This window comes from Mixophyes fleayi, chromosome 9, assembly GCF_038048845.1.
Source record: "Mixophyes fleayi isolate aMixFle1 chromosome 9, aMixFle1.hap1, whole genome shotgun sequence".
NCBI classification, from domain to species: domain Eukaryota; kingdom Metazoa; phylum Chordata; class Amphibia; order Anura; family Limnodynastidae; genus Mixophyes; species Mixophyes fleayi.
The window spans coordinates 64,009,422-64,028,349 of record NC_134410.1 but is presented as its reverse complement, the minus strand read 5'-3'; the positions used below and the strand labels follow the sequence as shown (position 1 = coordinate 64,028,349).

Here is an 18,928-nt window from a genome sequence, read left to right as displayed (position 1 = left end):
TCATGTTTTTCTATCAGTGAATGCGAAAACAGAACACATATAAAAGTGCTGTTTGGAGCTATGAGAATAAAGCTGTCCTTCCGGTTCTTCCCACTTCGATGCTGACAAATAAGACAGTAACAGCGAACTAGCTGCTGATTGGCTGGGTCATTCCTTGTTGTCCAATCAGAGACAGACGCTTAGTGGCTGTGCTAAGCGCGGTGACGGGGTGACGCTTCCTGGCTTCCTTTCTGGAGGAAAGTTTAGCCGGTGAAATGTCTTTAGTGAAAGTATTGTTGGTCGGAGGGATTCTGCTCGCTCTCTGCGGGGGGTTCTCTGAGGGCCAAAAGAAGAAGGAGGTGGGTCTGACAAAGTGGAATATATGTTGGTTTGTATGCGCAAATATCCCTTATTGTGTCTGCTGCCGAGCATCATAGGAGCACTGGTGGCCTCATGGTATGAACAGCATAAAGTCTCGATTTTGCGTCATTACTGGGATGTACACAGTTGGAGCATTACTGGCGTTATACAAGGATTATGCACACTATCAGCTCCCTGTTGGCTTGTTTGCAGAGGTTACAAACTTTTGGATTCCTGTTTGCTTGCCTGCAAGGATGTGTACCATAGTGGGACCTGTTTGGCTGCTGCAAGAGTTCACACGAAATTGGGACCTGTGGGTTTGTTTGCACACTGTGGACCCTGATGGCTTGCTTGCAAGGGTATGCGCTCTGTGTGGATCCTGATGGCTTGCTTGCAAGGGTATGCGCACTGTGTGGACAATGATGCATTGCTTGCAAGGGTGTGCGCGCTGTCTGGACCCTGGTGGCTTGCTTGCAAGGGTGTGTGCGCTGTCTGGACCCTGATGGCTTGCTTGCAAGGGTATGCGCTCTGTGTGGATCCTGATGGCTTGCTTGCAAGGGTATGCGCACTGTGTGGACCATGATGCATTGCTTGCAAGGGTGTGCGCGCTGTCTGGACCCTGGTGGCTTGCTTGCAAGGGTGTGCGCGCTGTCTGGACCCTGGTGGCTTGCTTGCAAGGGTGTGCGCGCTGTCTGGACCCTGGTGGCTTGCTTGCAAGGGTGTGCGCGCTGTCTGGACCCTGGTGGCTTGCTTGCAAGGGTGTGCGCGCTGTCTGGACCCTGGTGGCTTGCTTGCAAGGGTGTGCGCGCTGTCTGGACCCTGGTGGCTTGCTTGCAAGGGTGTGCGCGCTGTCTGGACCCCGGTGGCTTGCTTGCAAGGGCGTGCGCGCTGTCTGGACCCCGGTGGCTTGCTTGCAAGGGCGTGCGCGCTGTCTGGACCCCGGTGGCTTGCTTGCAAGGGCGTGCGCGCTGTCTGGACCCCGGTGGCTTGCTTGCAAGGGCGTGCGCGCTATCTGGACCCCGGTGGCTTGCTTGCAAGGGCGTGCGCTCTGTCTGGCCCCCGGTGGCTTGCCCGCAAGGGCGTGCGCGCTGTCTGGCCCCCGGTGGCTTGCCCGCAAGGGCGTGCGCGCTGTCTGGCCCCCGGTGGCTTGCCCGCAAGGGCGTGCGCGCTGTCTGGCCCCCGGTGGCTTGCCCGCAAGGGCGTGCGCGCTGTCTGGCCCCCGGTGGCTTGCCCGCAAGGGCGTGCGCGCTGTCTGGCCCCCGGTGGCTTGCCCGCAAGGGCGTGCGCGCTGTCTGGCCCCCGGTGGCTTGCCCGCAAGGGCGTGCGCGCTGTCTGGCCCCCGGTGGCTTGCCCGCAAGGGCGTGCGCGCTGTCTGGCCCCCGGTGGCTTGCCCGCAAGGGCGTGCGCGCTGTCTGGCCCCCGGTGGCTTGCCCGCAAGGGCGTGCGCGCTGTCTGGCCCCCGGTGGCTTGCCCGCAAGGGCGTGCGCGCTGTCTGGCCCCCGGTGGCTTGCCCGCAAGGGCGTGCGCGCTGTCTGGCCCCCGGTGGCTTGCCCGCAAGGGCGTGCGCGCTGTCTGGCCCCCGGTGGCTTGCCCGCAAGGGCGTGCGCGCTGTCTGGCCCCCGGTGGCTTGCCCGCAAGGGCGTGCGCGCTGTCTGGCCCCCGGTGGCTTGCCCGCAAGGGCGTGCACGCTTTTAACCATAGCGCAGGCTCCCGGTGCACTGGAGCTAACCTGTTTAGTTGAAATGGTATCTACTAAATTTTATAGCAGTTGGCACTGAATTGAAACAGACAGATGTTGACGTTTGTCTTTCCACAAAATGAATGTTCTGTATGTGCATGCAGGAGAGCTGCTACTACTCTATAAATAACTGTTCTGTTTTTGATTTGTAGATGATATTATCAGAGAAGGTAAGTCAGCTCATGGACTGGGCCAGTAAGAGACCTGTTATTCGCATGAATGGAGATAAATTTCGACGGCTTATCAAGGCTCCACCGAGAAATTATTCAGTGATTGTGATGTTCACTGCTCTCCAGTCACACAGGCAGTGTGTTGTGTGCAAGTAAGCATATAAATAATATACTTGATATGTATTTATAAACCTTTAGTATCCTGTCCTTTAAAATAGGTTGTGTGAACTGAGTGACAGTATCTTCTTTTTACAGTTGTTCTAATGTACTAATTTGGTTTGTTTAGTTTTACAATAAATAAGGAATATCACAGTAACAAAAGTGGTGTCCTGTCTGATCCATAATTGCAGTAATCTTTTTATAGTGATAATGGTAAAAAAAAAAACTGGATTTCTGTCACATAAGGCTCTTTCCTTGGCATGTAATCCTGACATTACTGTATTACTCAGCATTACATCTCTATAAATACTGAAACAGCCCCACTGAATGTTGTTTACATCTGCATTTGATCCTTGGGCTATTAGTGACAACTTGGATTCAACGATGCTCTTACCGGCACCCACCACTTAACAGTTGCCCTTTATTTATTCTTCACTGCAGTGCCCATATTCCAATGGGTTAAAGGCCACTTTCACATTTAAAGTTCTGTCTCTTTAAACTGTTAGGTTATCGCATGCATTGGTCAGTTCTCTTACTACTTCCTTCAGTGAATGTTTGAATGTTTCTAGCATGAGTAGCTTGTAGTTTTGAATAGATTTGCATTTGCAGCAGCTTATGATGACTTGGCAATAGACTTGATATAGCTGCATATGTTGTCCAAAAACAACACGATTCCCAATAATGATCATCCAGTCATAATCCTTTATTAATTTATAATGTGCTACACAACTTGTGTTTCATTAGTTCCAATGCAATAAAATTTCTGCTGATGCAATATTCTTCTTAAATAAATAGGCAAGCTGATGAAGAGTTCCAGATCCTGGCAAATTCCTGGCGTTACTCAAGTGCATTTACCAATAGGATTTTCTTTGCTATGGTGGATTTTGATGAAGGATCAGATGTATTTCAAATGGTAATATAATGTAGTATCAGGTTTGCCTCCTTCATATTGTATATTGAGTGCTTTTACTAGTCTTTTGTCTAACATCTATTACTGGAAAATGCATTTCCATGCCTTAGAGTAAATGTCCTTGACAGCAAATGTTTAAAATTGAAATAGCATTTTGTTTCTTTTGCTACGGTTTCAAAGGTAAAAACAGCTGCCCAACAAATGTAACTACTTCTAACTAATCAATTGTTATATGCCGTAAGCATTTTTAAATGTGATTATTCTCAGTAGTCTTTATTAAAAAAGAAAAAAAAAGTTTAAGAATTAGAGCTAATTTCATTTCTAACATTCCCTTTTATTCTTATTTTCTCAAACTTTAATGGATAGCTCCGGAATCTTTATTTCAACTTCCCATGGAGGTCTGTACATTCAGATCAGAGGTATCACGTGTTCTGTAATACTACTCAGATGTTATATCATAAGCTTGTGTCTTTTATTTCTAGACACCTAGGATAGAGAGAGATTTAGGTTTTAGAAAAGAGCTGGCAACTCTTGAACAATTCAGGTTTTAAAAATGTATAAAAAAGTCTGATTTACGATGTCTACAACATATTTCAGTAAAGTTTCCTGCTATTTCTAGAAATCATAAATGTTAAGGGACCCTTACCTCTAACATGTATTTCTTTCTGTTGTATGCAGGAAAGTAAATGTGAATAAATATATATATATATATTTTAAAATTTTCTATCCTAGTTCTTTATTACTGTTTTAGATAACTTAACTTATATGTAGTTTATGGGCCTTTAATGGTCAGCTCAGTTTCAATTCCCACCCCCCCCCTTCCCTCCTCTCCATTAAGAAAAAATCAAAAAAAAATCATTCACTTCCCCAAAAGTGGTCCCATGCATGTTAACAAGTCCCTTATTGGATACTGTGGCTCATCCAGCAATACTTAGTCAAAATAGAATAGAATAAACTGGTGCAGCAGCACCTCCTCTATTTTAATAGTAAACCTCCCTCCCACAAGTATACAAAATGGTAGGCATCTAATGCCTTTTGGGTTGTACTCTTCCTGCTCCCATATATAGTATCTCTCTAACTCTGTGTTTCGCAAACCCAGTCCTCAGGAACCTGTAACAGTGCAGGTTTTCTATATCTCTCTGCTGGTGCACAGGTGTATTCATTACTAGCTGCCACATTTTGAAAAATCCACAGGTTGTACTAATTATTTGACTTGTGACCTGGAAGACCTGCACTGATAGGGGTCCCTGAGGACTGTGTTTGGGAAACACTGCTCTTGAGATTTTAGTTGCAAATAAACTTCATTAAGGCACCAAATCTAGTTTTACTGTATAATAATTTTTGCCGCTTAAGTTGCTGCATTTATGAAAAAACTACTAGGGCTGTTGTCCTCATATGGAGACTAGCAACTATTCCACAGCTGTATTGTACACTGAACATCTCACTGAGGGACATTGTTTCATTTACTCTTGATGCATGACCGCTTTTACGATTTCCTGTTCCTGCAGCTAAATATGAACTCTGCTCCGACCTTCATTAATTTCCCCCCTAAAGGGAAACCCAAGAAGGGAGACACATATGAGCTACAGGTTCGAGGTTTTGCTGCAGAGCAACTGGCTCGCTGGATTGCGGACAGGACTGATGTCAATGTTAGTATTACATCTTACAGCCTTACAATTGGTGATGGACCTGTATTGTTTTTATGATCTTCATTTTAAAAAAAAAAAAAAAAAGGATAATTAACACCAATAACACTTTCCATGTGATGTGTTTCAGATACGAGTAATAAGGCCTCCAAATTATGCTGGTCCTTTAATGCTGGGTCTGCTCTTGGCTGTGATTGGTGGATTAGTGTATTTAAGGAGAAGCAACCTTGACTTCTTGTACAACAAGACTGGATGGGCATTAGCCGCCTTGGTAATTATGACTTCTTTTCTTTCTTTTTTCCATATGAAACATAAAGTTGATTTGAAGACAAACCTTTTTTTCCACGCATCATGGTAAAATAAAATTTTACAGTTCACTTACTTGGTAAATACACTTTCTCCCTCTGTTTGATGCATCATCTTTTATAAGCAATATTTTGTGTCAACTTTAAGAACTGAGGGCCTGATTCATTAAGGATCTTAAATGAAGAGGTATCTTATTTCACTCTCCTGGACAAAACCATGTTACAATGCAAGGGGTGCAAACTAGTTTTCTGTTTTGCACATAAGTTAAACACTGACTGTTTTTTCAGGTAGCACACAAATACTTGATAGCTTACTTGTACACTGAAATTTAAAGTTGATATTTGTGTGCTACATGAAAAAACAGTCAGTATTTAACTTATGTGCAAAACAATACTAATTTGCACCCCTTGCATTGTAACATGGTTTTGTCCAGGAGGCTGAAATAAGATACCTCTTTATTTAAGATCCTTAATGGATCAGACCCTGACTGTTCTTTGGAACCACAATACATATAACAGATTGTGACATTTCTATTGTGTTTTTTTTTCATCTCAGTGTTTTGTGTTGGCAATGACTTCTGGACAGATGTGGAATCACATCCGTGGACCCCCATATGCGCACAAGAACCCACATTCTGGTCAAGTGGTAAATGCATGTTCTATATTTCTCCCAGTTGGTGAAGCCTATATGGCTTGGTATGATTCCATGGTTTCCTTTAGTGCACCTTTTAAAGGTTAACCAAGGTTGATGTATTTCTAACCCTTCTCTCTCAAACCAGCATTGCCTCGTAGACCCATTGTACAAAAAGGATCTGGTGTTGGGGAAATTACTCAAGCGTTAAAACACAATGTGATTGTACTGTAACTTTAGTTATGCTTACGGTATTAATCCACAAATATGCAGTCTGTACAGTGCATTTATTATCGTGGAGGCTAGCAATTCAATTATACAAAATCCTTTTTCACACCTTACTGGTGGACATGTAAGGTGTTATCTCAATTTCATTATTTAAGTCAGGTGTGTTTTTGTTTTGTTTTTTTATGTATAACTTTGTCTAAATGTGCCTATTTGTCAGCCTAGTGCAGGCCTGGCCAACCTTTTGACTCTGCAGGTTTTGTGAAATTACAAGCCCCAGTTTGCTTTGCCAGTAGCCAGCTGATAGCTTGCAAGGCATGCTGGGACTAGTTTCACATCACTTGGAGAGCCACAGGCCTGGTCTAATGAATTCATATGTGCATGCCTACATCCTAAAAACTGTCCCATAAAAATCAATATATGCATACATTGTGGGATTGTTCGACTAGAATGTGGAAAGAGTAAAAACCGTCACATCATTCTGCAACCATTTTAGGATCACCTGCTGTGAGTTGAAATGTGCAAGTTGTTCCTTATTTCTTCATAAGGCATCTATGCATCCAGAGCTACAGGTGTATAGCACAGATACAGCCAAATATGTAGAGCTTACTATTATGCAACAATAAATTCTACTGTGTAGGCTATAGAATAACATGTAGAACATGGACTTTTCTGTATATAGTCCATATGGATGGTACAAACTGCACCTGTTTGTAAGTCTTTGCTGGCGCCTATTTTCCATTTGTGATGTGGAAGTTTTTCAAGGGAATAAAAGCTAAGGCCCCCCCCCCCCCCCCAATAAACTGGGAATTCACCTCCATCCCCCCATAGTTTAATTTACATCTCGTCTCACAAAAAAATATGTAACTAGGCCTTAATAGACAAGGAACTCCCCCCGGCCGCGTCCCCCAGTCTAACCAGCTCATCCTATCAAAAGATGCAACATTTAGGATATAGCATTTTCTGGCAACTTGCCAACAAATCCGTGCACTTTCCTGAAAAACAAATGGCACAGTTTCACAATTCTAGCCTAGAATGCACTGTACTGTAGGGGATGCATGTTTACCACTTTCATAAATTACTTTTACTGATTGTGTAGGAATAAATAGATGATTTGGAAATCTAGACAGTGTACTGTTTGCTTACTGGTTAACTTAATTATCCGTGGATGTGTTTATTTACTAACAGACAGCTGTTTAATATTGATTTATTTTGCATTGTGTGTCTGTGCTCCCTGCAGAATTACATACATGGAAGCAGCCAAGCCCAGTTTGTGGCAGAAACGCATATTGTCCTATTGTTCAGTATCCTTTTTTTTTGGTTGAATGTTAATTCCTGCTTTTCTCTTCAAAAACATACTTTTTCACCTCCTGTGTTTCATAGGAAAGCTATCTAACCAATACAATTACCATGTACATAGATGGATGTAATGAAGACGCTTGTCAAAACACAGCAATCTTTGCTTTGTATAGAGACTGGCACTTATGTCTTTCTCTAAAATTTTCTGCAAATATCTTCCAAGAAAAACCTTGGCATATATTTGTAAATGTGATTGTTCTGTAATATTATGATGAAAAATGTATTAGAAGGAAGTGGTCTTAAAATATTATAAAACAGGTTTAAAATACCAAAAAAAAAAAAAAAACTTCTATTCTGAAATTAATGTATTTAGTCCCAAACGCTTACTTAAGTTAGAATGCTTCTGTGGAGAATTATCTTGCACTAAAGAAAAAACTGATTATGAATCTGTGCCAATCATGCACATTCTTGCAGGTTTCTATTTTATTTTATCATTCTCCCTTCCCGTTATTTTATTGTAACTTTTCTGGTGAGCTCTTTGGAAATGGTAATAACACTAGTAAATACAGCAGATATTGTTTCTTAAAGTGGGTTATGTGCCAACATGTGTATTATCTGTGCCCAATGCCACCAGAGCATTTAAATTCCCGGGACCTGCGATGTGTATCGCACCTGCAATTGGGGCTCTATACACAAAGGAGGCATTTCACTCAGATATTAATTTCCACCATAATGTATGGTAAATTAGTAACTTGTTCTCATTTCTACTGGAGCTGCTTGACCAATTTGAGGGGAATCCCTGCTAGCACAGGGGTTGACACCTGGAACTACTTGCTTCTGGGGTGGTGGGGGTAACTGCTGCAGCATCTCTGCTAGATACTCTGGCTGACTCATCCTGATGCCTGTCTTTGGATCGAGACTGCTGGGTAGTTGGCAGGATACTTACTCGATACAGGACATCCTGGGGATGGATTAGTGTGTTGGCTCTTATCTGTAGATCCCAGGAATGCAACATGTATACAGTCATGACCAAAAGTTTTGAAAATGATAAAAATATTATTTTTTACAAAGTCTGCTTCTTTTATGATGGCAATTTGCTCCAGAAGTGATCAGATTAAATACAATTAATTTCAAAGTCCATCTTTGCCATGACAATGAACTTTATCCCCAAAACAACATCCCCACTGCATTTCAGCCCGCCACAAAAGGACCAGCTGACATCAGGTCAGTGATTCTCTCGCTAACACAGGTGAGAGTGTTGATGAGGACAAGGCTGGAGATTACTCTGTCATGCTGATTGAGTTAGAATAACATACTGGAAGCTTTAAATGAGGGTGGTGCCTGAAATCATTGTTCTTCCTCTGTTAGCCATGGTTATCTGCTGACTGCCGACTGATATTCTGCAAAAGGTATAGGAATTGGACTGCTTATGACTGGGGTAAAGTAAATTTCTCTGATGAATCCCCTTTCAGATTATTTGGGGTATCTGGAAAAACGCTTGTCCGAAGAAGGAAATGTGAGCGCTACAATCAGTTCTGTGTCATGCCAACAGTAAAGCATGCTGAAACCATTCATGTGTGGGGATGCTTCTCAGCCAAGGGAGTGGGCTCACTCACAATTTTGCCTAAGAACACAGCCATGAATAAAGAATGGTACCAAATCATCCTCCAAGAGCAACTTCTCCGAGCCATCCAAGAACATTTTGGTGACGTACAATGCCTTTTCCAGCATGATGAAGCACTTTGCCATAAGGAAAAATTGATAACTAAGTGGCTCGAGGATCAAAACATCGAAATTTTGGGTCCATGGCCAGGACACCCCCCAGACCTTAATCCCATTGAGAATCCTCAAGAAACGGGTGGAGAAACAAAAACCCAAAAATTCTGACAAACTCCAAGCATTGATTAGGCAAGAATGGGCGGCCATCAGTCTGTATATGGCCCAGAAGTTGATTGACAGCATGCTAGGGCGAATTGCAGAGATCTTCAAAAAGAAGGGTTAAAACTGCCAATATTGACTCTTTGTATAAACTTAATGTAATTGTCAATAAAAGCCTTTTACACCTATGAAATGCTTGTAACTTTGCTTCAGTATATCATAGCAACATCTGACAAAAAGGTCTAAAAACACTTTGTGAAAACCAATACTTGTGTCATTCTTAAAATTTTTGGTCATGACTGTATAGGTATCTCACAGGAACAGAGCAAAATCTTTAGTAGTGTTACTGTTGTTCATCTCCTCCAAAATAGCTCTTAAAAAGTGTGTATATATGTGTGTGTGTTTGTGTATATATATTTAGTGCATATGTATGTATTTTGAGTTTCTTCTTTTTTTAATGACATTTATTTATTGTATTCTATATTGACATACATTCTGGCAAGGGGCAAACCCAAGTACTTTCACTTTCAGCCAGTCCCAACTGATTCTCAAATCCATCAGTGGAGCCAGGGCAGAGAGGGCTTGTAAGTCTGGGAGATTTAGGCTAGCTACACACTACAGAATTTTCCGACCAATGTGTTATCTACAACTGTTTTACCTACGACTGACTTTCCAATCAATCTGCTGATTCATGTGTACACACTATACATGGTTTACCTTCTGATCTTTGCGTTTCATTTGGTCCAAGAGCAGTGCATTTGGTCATTCCTGTCACAATAATTATCACACACAAAATAAACTTTGACTTTCCACAATGTCATTATAAATTTCATTAGCTTCTGTGACTGAAATTAAATATTCAGTCTCGGAACGAACGGATAAATGAGTCTACCTACAGCACTCTCTAAATTTAGCAACACAGTGATAGGTTTCTACTCTCGCACTGGGCAGACCGTCGTATGAGTGCAAAGATACTGCAGGATCGGAAGGCGGTTGTAACGAAATTTGTAAACAGAACAATCAATTGAAATGACGATCGTTACTTTGGAACGATTGCCGTTCATTGTGCAAGTATACACACTAATACAATATTGGGCCAAACGGTCATTTATTGGGTATTTGGCCCGATAATTAGATGAAAAACCTGTATTGTGTACCTAGGCTCAGTCGGTAAGTCTTCTGCTCAAATGAACTTTCAGGATCTTACTGACTTCAAGCTAAAATTGTCTAGACAGTTGGCACCAAATGTCATGGTGACCGTCTCCTAGCAACTGCTTTTGGAGCTTTTAGAGTTGGTCTAACTCAGTGGTGGGCAACAGGGGGCCCACTAAGCCTTTATCTGCAACCCCCAATGTGCTAGTCCCCATCTAACTTATTCTCTACAAGCAGAGAATAAGAGTGAATGGAAAAAGCTGGCTTCCTCATTATGTGACCATCTCTGCACAGTGCAGGGAGGTCACACAGCACCACCAAACAGTGGACGAGAAAGTAGTGGGTGCATTCTGGACTACATCGTCTCCCTCCTTTCTCTGCATGCTCTGCTCTGGTTGGACAGGTAAGTGTACAGAGGCCTGTGGACATATAGGAAGGGGTCTGAGTTGCATGTGGGTTTTTTTTTTAGAGTAAATCTTGAGGCATTTTGTGACAAGTGGGCATCTGAGTGGCATGTGCTGTTACTTTGGAGCAGGTGGCAGATCTGAGTGGGTTTGTGGTGGAGTTTTGGAGTAGCTGGGTATGTGGGTGCATTTTGGGATGAGTAATGTGGGGGTACTTTTAAGATATTTTGAAATTAATATGTGCCATTTTGGGGTTTGAATGCCCTTGAAGCATAATCGGGTTGCCAATCACTGGTGAATCTTTTCACTAACTGGACCACCAAGAATGGGGCTCGTGCATCGCAGCAATAATCTTCTCAGCATATCTCAGTCAGTTTCCTCCTTTTCCACTAGGCTATCAAGATAAGTATGTTTCAATGTAAATAGTTTTTAAATACATTTTAAATTACACATTTTATAATGTTCATATATATATCTATATTTTAAGCACAAGGCCGGCCATCTAAAGTAACACAGTTCCAGCAGCATTTGCAGGTAGATGGGAGAGGCCCACCATAATTACTATGGCTCATGGTGGGCTAATAAAGATATAAAATACATGTTTGCCCCTTACATTCTGCTTTTTAGATGGTGGAGTAACTTTGGGAATGGTTCTTTTACATGAAGCTGCCACTTCTGAAATGGACGTAGGAAAACGAAAGAGTGAGTATAGTAATCGCTTTTGTTGAATGTATAATGACATGTAATGTATAATGACATGATGAACATACTTTATCAATTTGTTATAAAATTGGGGAGGTTGTTTTGCACTTATCATGTTTCTTTAATCTATGACACAAAAACCCCTCAATTATTTAGAGGGGAAATACTATATTTGGTTTTAGAACTGAATCTATGCAATGGAAAGTACAATATATTATGAGATGTAGCGATGCTCAATGTCCCAAACCCACAAACAATTGAGATGTATACCTCTTTCTACCTTGTATTACCTCTCAACACAGTGCAAATCAATTGATTTATGAAGTATACTGCATTGTAAATTTATGTCCTGGAAGTCTGGCCCATCATGTCTGCTTCAGGATTTTACTAATAGCTCATTTTATTGACTCTTCTAAGACCTCGAGATGGGTAGATATGTATGAAGGGCTAGTCGCCTTACTATAATAAGAATCTAGTTCTATTTTAGGAAGTTCCATCCAATTTGACAGTGTGGGCTGATGGAATAGAATCCTATTTTATCTCGTATATATCTACCAAATAGTAATGATGTTTTGAAGTTTACTTCCCATCCACCTAGTGTATTGTGGCCCCTCAAAAAGAAGGGTTAAAACTGCCAATATTGACTCTTTGTATAAACTTAATGTAATTGTCAATAAAAGCCTTTGACACTTATGAAATGCTTGTAACTTTGCTTCAGTATATCATAGCAACATCTGACAAAAAGGTCTAAAAACACTTTGTGAAAACCAATACTTGTGTCATTCTTAAAACTTTTGGTCATGACTGTACAGGTGTCTAGGTGTCTCACAGGAACAGAGCAGAATCGTTAGTAGTGGTGCTGTTTATTTCCTCCAAAATGTCTCTTAAAAGATTTTGTTCTATACACTTTGGGGAATTATAGATGGGTTGAGGTTTTTTTGTCTGTTTTATTAGAGCTGTACATTAATCACTTGCAGTAGCTTTGAGAGACTAGGTACAATTATCCATTATATTCCTTGGGCCCACAGCAACCTTGTAGCATGGTGTTTTTGTTTTTTGTGGGGTTTTTTAAGCTACTATAGTCACAATTGTAAGATTTGAATGTGATGGTGTAAGAGGGAACCCTCCCAGAACATTGTAGCTTAAACCTTGTTATTAAATCACAAAGACATAAGTGATTCAAGCTTTGGAGGACATCTATTATAATCTAATAACTGTTATTTTCGGTAGTAGGAGCGTGTGTTTACAGCCTCCTGCAAAGGCAGGGCCGGGGGTCTTGAAAATATATGCAGGCTTGATCATATGTAATCTTTATCATTTGTAGCCGCATTTGTACAATTATCAATTTACACTTAACTACATATTGAAATTTAAATACAAATTTTATAATGAATTAAAGTGAATCTATTGCTCACATGCAGTAGAAACAAGTTTGTTGTGGGCTGAACCAATATCTGTATAAAAAAAAGAAGAAATGTAATGCAACCAACAAAACAGAAATAGATGTTGTTCAATCAATTTATAGGTTCACAGCAGGTGCTTGAAAGAGTTGGGGTTATCCAGAAAGCAGAAATATAGAGAAATCCCACTGCACAAAAATGTAATTGATTCAGCCACATGGATATTGGTTCAGTCTACAAAATGGCTCCCTCCACTGTATCAGTCATAGGTATAACTTATTTTAGGGCTTTAGGTGTATTAAATAAATTTTAATAAAAATAATTGCAAGAGTCATTTATTTAAACTAGGATTCTAAAGTATACTTTATGGAATGTATCTGAAACCTAAAAGTTTTCATCAAGATTTTGGAATGTGTGAGTTTAAATACTCAACCACTTTAATAAGGAATAATTTCCCAGTGCTACTATACCATACAACATGGTTATACCAAACTGAACAGAAAATAAATATAAGCATTTTTCATTTAGTACTCTTAATTGTAATATGCAAGATGGGGATCAAAGTAAAAACATTACTTAAATGTCAACTTATTGAAGCTTTGTAAGAAGTAATTGCTTTAACTTCAAGGAAAGTTCTTTGATAAAAGGTGTGAGATTAAAATATGGTTTTATTAGGTTTTGAATGCTCTTCAACATGTAATTGTGCTGTATTCTTTTGATAGTAATGTGTGTGGCTGGCATGGGCCTGGTGGTGGTATTCTTCAGCTGGCTGCTGTCTGTCTTCAGATCCAAATACCATGGCTATCCGTACAGGTAAAATATCACACACCCAATGTCCTTAAGAACAAAGTACAGATATGTAACATATGACAGTCACTAGTAAAGACTATATTACTTGCAGAAACATCCTGAAATGATGCAGCCAACTAAGTCTGTTAGGATTTAACAGCTTAATTTCAAAAGAAATTGAGGCATTTTCTAAAATTTGGTAAATCACTTTTGTAGCAAGATAGGTTACATCCTGGAAACCACTCCAGTGTTTTCTACTCGGGATACCTGGAATGCCAACATTGAACAGTGTGTATATATAGTATATAGATACATATAACTTAATGTATCTATCTTTGAAATGAAGTATACTTATCCTTGTTAGATGGACAGTCTTTGTTCTAGTCAGTCTTGTATTTACTTTATGACGAACATATTTTAGCTCCTCAATTCACAGGTATATGTGCAACTTCGCTTTCTTCCACTCCATAATTAGCTGCCTGTAAGCTATTGATATTTGTATGTAGTTGTTACAAATTAAAAGTACATTCAGAGGACAGTAACTGCAAAACTATGTATTTAAAAAAAGCAGCATTGCAGCAAGTCTAAACTTTTCTACATGTAGTTGATTTTTTTCTTTATATAAATACTTGCCACAATTTTCGTTAAGGATGGGACTTTTCATTCCTAAAGGCCCAGGAAATGAAAGCAGATTTCACATCCAAAGGGATGCCTGTACTTGCACCACTAGTTTCTGCAACCTTTTCAGTGACTTATTTTATGTTTTTTGCTTTTAAAGACTACTGAATCTAAATGCTTATATTTGTGCAGATATTTCTGGTGTTAAATTAAATAAATATGTTTTTTTGTTTATTATTTACACCTTATTGAATGAGTTTGTATGGAGCCTTTTGACATTTTAAATATCTAATAGGAGAAAAACCTTTAACAGCGTGTACAATTCAGTGTCATATCTTTTACTACTTCAAGACATCATTTTACAATAACTACCCAGATATTCATTATAAAGTGAAATGAGAGGGAGAGTCCAATCAAATCTCCAAGCAGCATGGTGGCACAGTTGTTGTCACTTTAATCCATTAAACATGTACTCCCATGAAGACATTGATACGGTTATTCTTCCTGAAATTCAAAGTTTCAACAGCGTGATATATTAAACATAGGAGAATGGAATATTTAATGCTAAATTATGGAGCCAGAGATGATGGAGAATCAGATGGTGTCTGCTATATTAGGACTGGTCCTGTGGGTTTTGTTCAGCTTTACTTGCCTCCATTATCAGAAGAGCCCAGTAGCTAAATATGTCTCTCTTTTTATTAAGGATGAGCGGGCTCGGATTCCGCTAATCCGAGCCCACCCGAACAGTGCGGATCCGACTCTGCAAGCTCAATACATAGTGCTTTGTGAAAAAGCCTTCTACCTCTAGAACAAGCAGTGCAACCCAGTTCTTAGATTTGAAGGAAGCAGAAGACCTGTTTTTGGGGGGGTTTTTTTGTTTTATTTTCTTTAAAGAGAAGAAAGGAGAAACTCCTGTTGGAGCTGGTAAAGGCTGTATAGAATATGCAAAGGAAATAAAATTGTGCAAAATCAGATGTTTAGTAGTTTGTAATAGTGGAATAATTCAGAGTTTAATTTATTTTGGTTTAAGTCCCCTCTAACTTTTGGTAAGTTAGTCTGGAAGGATCGTAGCTTAGGTCATTGCCAGGCAAGAACTCCCAGGGAAAAGATTTTAGCCTGCTTACCTTTCTAAAGAAGCTGTGGATTTCTCCTGTTGGGCTTTCGTAGAATCATTAGAATGTTGGTCCAGACTGCTTCCTCAAACACTGCAAGATGTGCAATTTGGTTGAAAATATGGGTTGTGATGCTTCCTCTAGAGTTTTAAAAAGGAAATACATCCTTTGATTGGGTTTTGCAGGTTGCCGATATTCTTCGACTTTGCAGGGGAAATTAAAAATGGCAGTGTCTTTAAAGGCAAGTTTTGTCTTTTAAAAAAAATTGCTGTTTTTAAATTTCCCCTTCAAAGTCGAAGAATATCGACAACTTGCAAAATCCGCAGTCTAATACATTTACCCCCAGGAGTCCTATGGGAAGAGATTTTAGGAAGAAGAGAACAACAAATCAATGGATCATTCAGGTAGTATACACTAGAAAAGAAGATTTACCCCTTGTCGAAAAACATTACTCCCAATAGTCATCTTCAGGATTGTAGGAGGTGTTCTAGGAACTGTTGAGACAGATGGGCTCTTGTACAGGCTACCATGACAGAAATAAAAAGGCTTTAATTTTCCGCTTTTTTTGGAACCCATAAATGAAGAGGGTGGGGCTGGTGTTTCCTGTCCAAGTGATAGAGGTGGAGTTCTTTACCTAGTTGGTTCATTGTGCAGGGTTCATAGAAAAGGAATTATCTAATAATAGTTCCCACATCTCTGGTACTGGTTAGAATATATATGGTTGTAAGCAGCTACAGAGTTTTTTTTTTTTATTCTTGTTTACATAAAGTTTTCAGAAATGTTCCATCTTTTTTGCTATTCACTACATGAGATAAAGGAAAGGTAATGAAGTCTATTAACATTTTCTTTCTTTTTTTAGCTTTCTCATGACCTAGAAGAAATGCTGGCCAACTGTGACATGAAACTGGAGCCATTGGAAAGAGACATAGGAATGGTTCATGTCACTTCTTTTAAAACTTCTGCAGACAGAGATTCAACAGTACAGATTGTGCCATCTAGTACACCTTCTGCGGCAAAGGATTTATTCTGAATGAGATTACATATTTTTTGTTGGTAATGGTGAACCAAAGACATATTGCAGTGCCTTAGTCAAGTGCAGTAAGACCCCACTTATCCCATCCCTTTCAGTTAAAAGTACTGTCACGTTTTCATACTCATCCAGTGCTGTTGAGGCTGTAATATTGCCAGTGATGTTTCATTTTTGTTTTCTGTTTCACTCTTAAAGTAAAAAAAACATGCATAGAATGTGGATCCAGCCATGCGTTAGGTCCACAATTGTATTTTAATTCTATTGTCCTTGTACAATTAATTTAGTTAGCTTAAGATTTGTTTTACTTGGTTCTATTTTTATTGGTTATATGGTATTTTTTTCAATCGCCCTGTTGGATTAACAGTTTCCTCTCTATCTGTCTACTTAGAAATTGTTTAATTAAGATTAAAAGCACAAGCCATTGATTTCTACTATAAAACCGTGGATGTCTGTTGACCCTGTTGCTGCACCAACAACGTTGTTTATATTAAGGTCTAATATGTACTGCTTCATTCTTACAAATTTAACACAGGAATTGATCTCCATTGTAAAATATGAAGTTCTAGTATTTCCATTTTCAAGTTTACTTTCTACTAATAGCTGAAATTAGCACTTTGTTTTATGGAAGAAAATTAAACATCATGTAGTTGTGGGGAGGGGGTGGAATAAAAATATTTTTATTTTTAAATAAGAGACAGTATACCTATAAAATGCTTACCGCATTTAAATTACATGGTGCAATGTAAAAAATTGTAGTGTACATGTTAGTGAATATGCAGTGGTATCTAATGGTACAATGCCAGTTTACATGTTTATTAGGCTGTCAGTAACGCAGCTATACTTGAACTCCAATATGGTCCACTGTACAAAATGATCTTCCTGTTAAAGTAACCTGGCTTAAATAAATCATTTAAAGAATACTCATGGCAATAATTTATTTAGTTTGGGGCATAAGACTGCAATAGCAAAGAATATACATTTGAAACAAAGGAACAACATTTTGTACCAGGTGGATTGGGTCTCTTTGGAAGGACATCTATGCACCATGTATTTGAAATAAATAAATATATATATATATATATATATATATATATATATATATATATATATATATATATATATATATATATATATATATATATAATTTGGGTATATTGTCCCTTGTATTTCACTGTGTTTTGAATCTACTTGAATGGTAAGCATGTATAACCAGAAGCAATCGCTCAAAGTGCCTGACATGTAGTTATGGCTTCTGCAGCTGAGCTATTGAGTGACTGCTCTGCTAGAATTGTTGATGTCTTTTATTTACAAGAAATAAAAAAGGAATACCTGTGCAATTGTGCAATTTAAGACAGCCTTGCAAACTGCATATCTTCATTGCATGCAATTTCATGCTACACTACTGTGCTAGTATCAGAATACGAAGAATGAGTTTGAGGGCTCATTCAAAAATATGTGATGAGAAAATAAGTAAACTTCACTAACCAGTTACTGATGCATTTTACAGGTGTAAGTTTACCAATACAAACTATTTTAGTAGTAGCACATTAATGCTTGAGACATAGATCATGACAGATTCTTGCATTTTAAACACAACATTAAGATGTTAGAATGCAATGGTGGGAACACCTTAAGAAACTATTCATCCTATTTTTAATATGGTTTTCAGACATAAGTTAGCAGTTTAAACCACAAAGAGGATAAGTGAGAATGAATGAGTCTTTGCTCTTATGCCCTTAGCTGCTCTCCATGCATACATTCTCTACATTCTTTTATTTTATTTATTTTTTACCTTGAAGCAACCAGTATAGATGACTGAGATTACAGACTTGCCACCCCATTTCAGCAAGGAGATAATTTCATTTAGAATACCTCGGGTCCTGGGGCACTCTTCCTTTTCATGAAGAGTCGGATAGCTATGTGCCTCTTCTATGAATAAAATGTTTCTTCAAACATATATTCCAGATCAGTAAAAGAATGAACCTTGCACTTTTATTTACATTGCTGTGTATTTTTGGTTGTTGTTCAATAAAGAAACCAGTTGGGATCACCACTATACACTGAGCAGATTTCTGTCTTTCATGTGCATGGCTGTGTTCATTGTCATGTTTTTAGTGAATGTGGCTTATTATTTGACTCTGCCTATGATAGCACTCGTTAGTGATTGGCTGTGCACTCTATTGCATAAACGTTTGTCAGAGAGCAGCTCTGTGTCTTATGATATAACCTGATGGTTGAAAACCCATTTCATTCAAGCACAATGCTGCTTTGGAATGGCTTCTGGATTGAAAGGTTTTTTTTTAAAAAAAAAAAAAAAAAAACTCACCCCAAACAATTTACATAAAAATGTAGACCGTTTTACGACACGTAAAGCAAAATGCAAGGAGAAAGTGCTGTGGAATTTTGCTTTTGCTATGTAAA

At 39.3% G+C, this 18,928-nt stretch overlaps 1 protein-coding gene across 1 annotated transcript; it reads left to right on the top strand.

The window, feature by feature from the left end:
* The first annotated feature begins 182 nt into the window (after positions 1-182).
* Positions 183-18,569, top strand: MAGT1 (magnesium transporter 1). The gene is made up of 10 exons (XM_075184435.1): positions 183-338; positions 2,230-2,399; positions 3,202-3,319; positions 4,825-4,965; positions 5,093-5,233; positions 5,824-5,913; positions 7,364-7,427; positions 11,484-11,558; positions 13,681-13,771; positions 16,337-18,569. The coding sequence occupies exons 1-10, from the start codon at positions 255-257 to the stop codon at positions 16,350-16,352; spliced, it is 990 nt and encodes a 329-aa protein (XP_075040536.1). The 5' UTR covers positions 183-254; the 3' UTR covers positions 16,353-18,569.
* Positions 18,570-18,928: the final 359 nt, after the last annotated feature.

Coding starts and splice junctions, on each gene's coding strand:
- MAGT1 (XM_075184435.1), top strand. CDS start 255: ATGTCTTTAGTGAAAGTATTGTTGGTCGGAGGGATTCTGCTCGCTCTC. Junction 7,428..11,483: donor GCATATTGTCCTATTGTTCA/GTATCCTTTTTT, acceptor TCTGCTTTTTAG/ATGGTGGAGTAACTTTGGGA. Junction 11,559..13,680: donor GGACGTAGGAAAACGAAAGA/GTGAGTATAGTA, acceptor TTCTTTTGATAG/TAATGTGTGTGGCTGGCATG.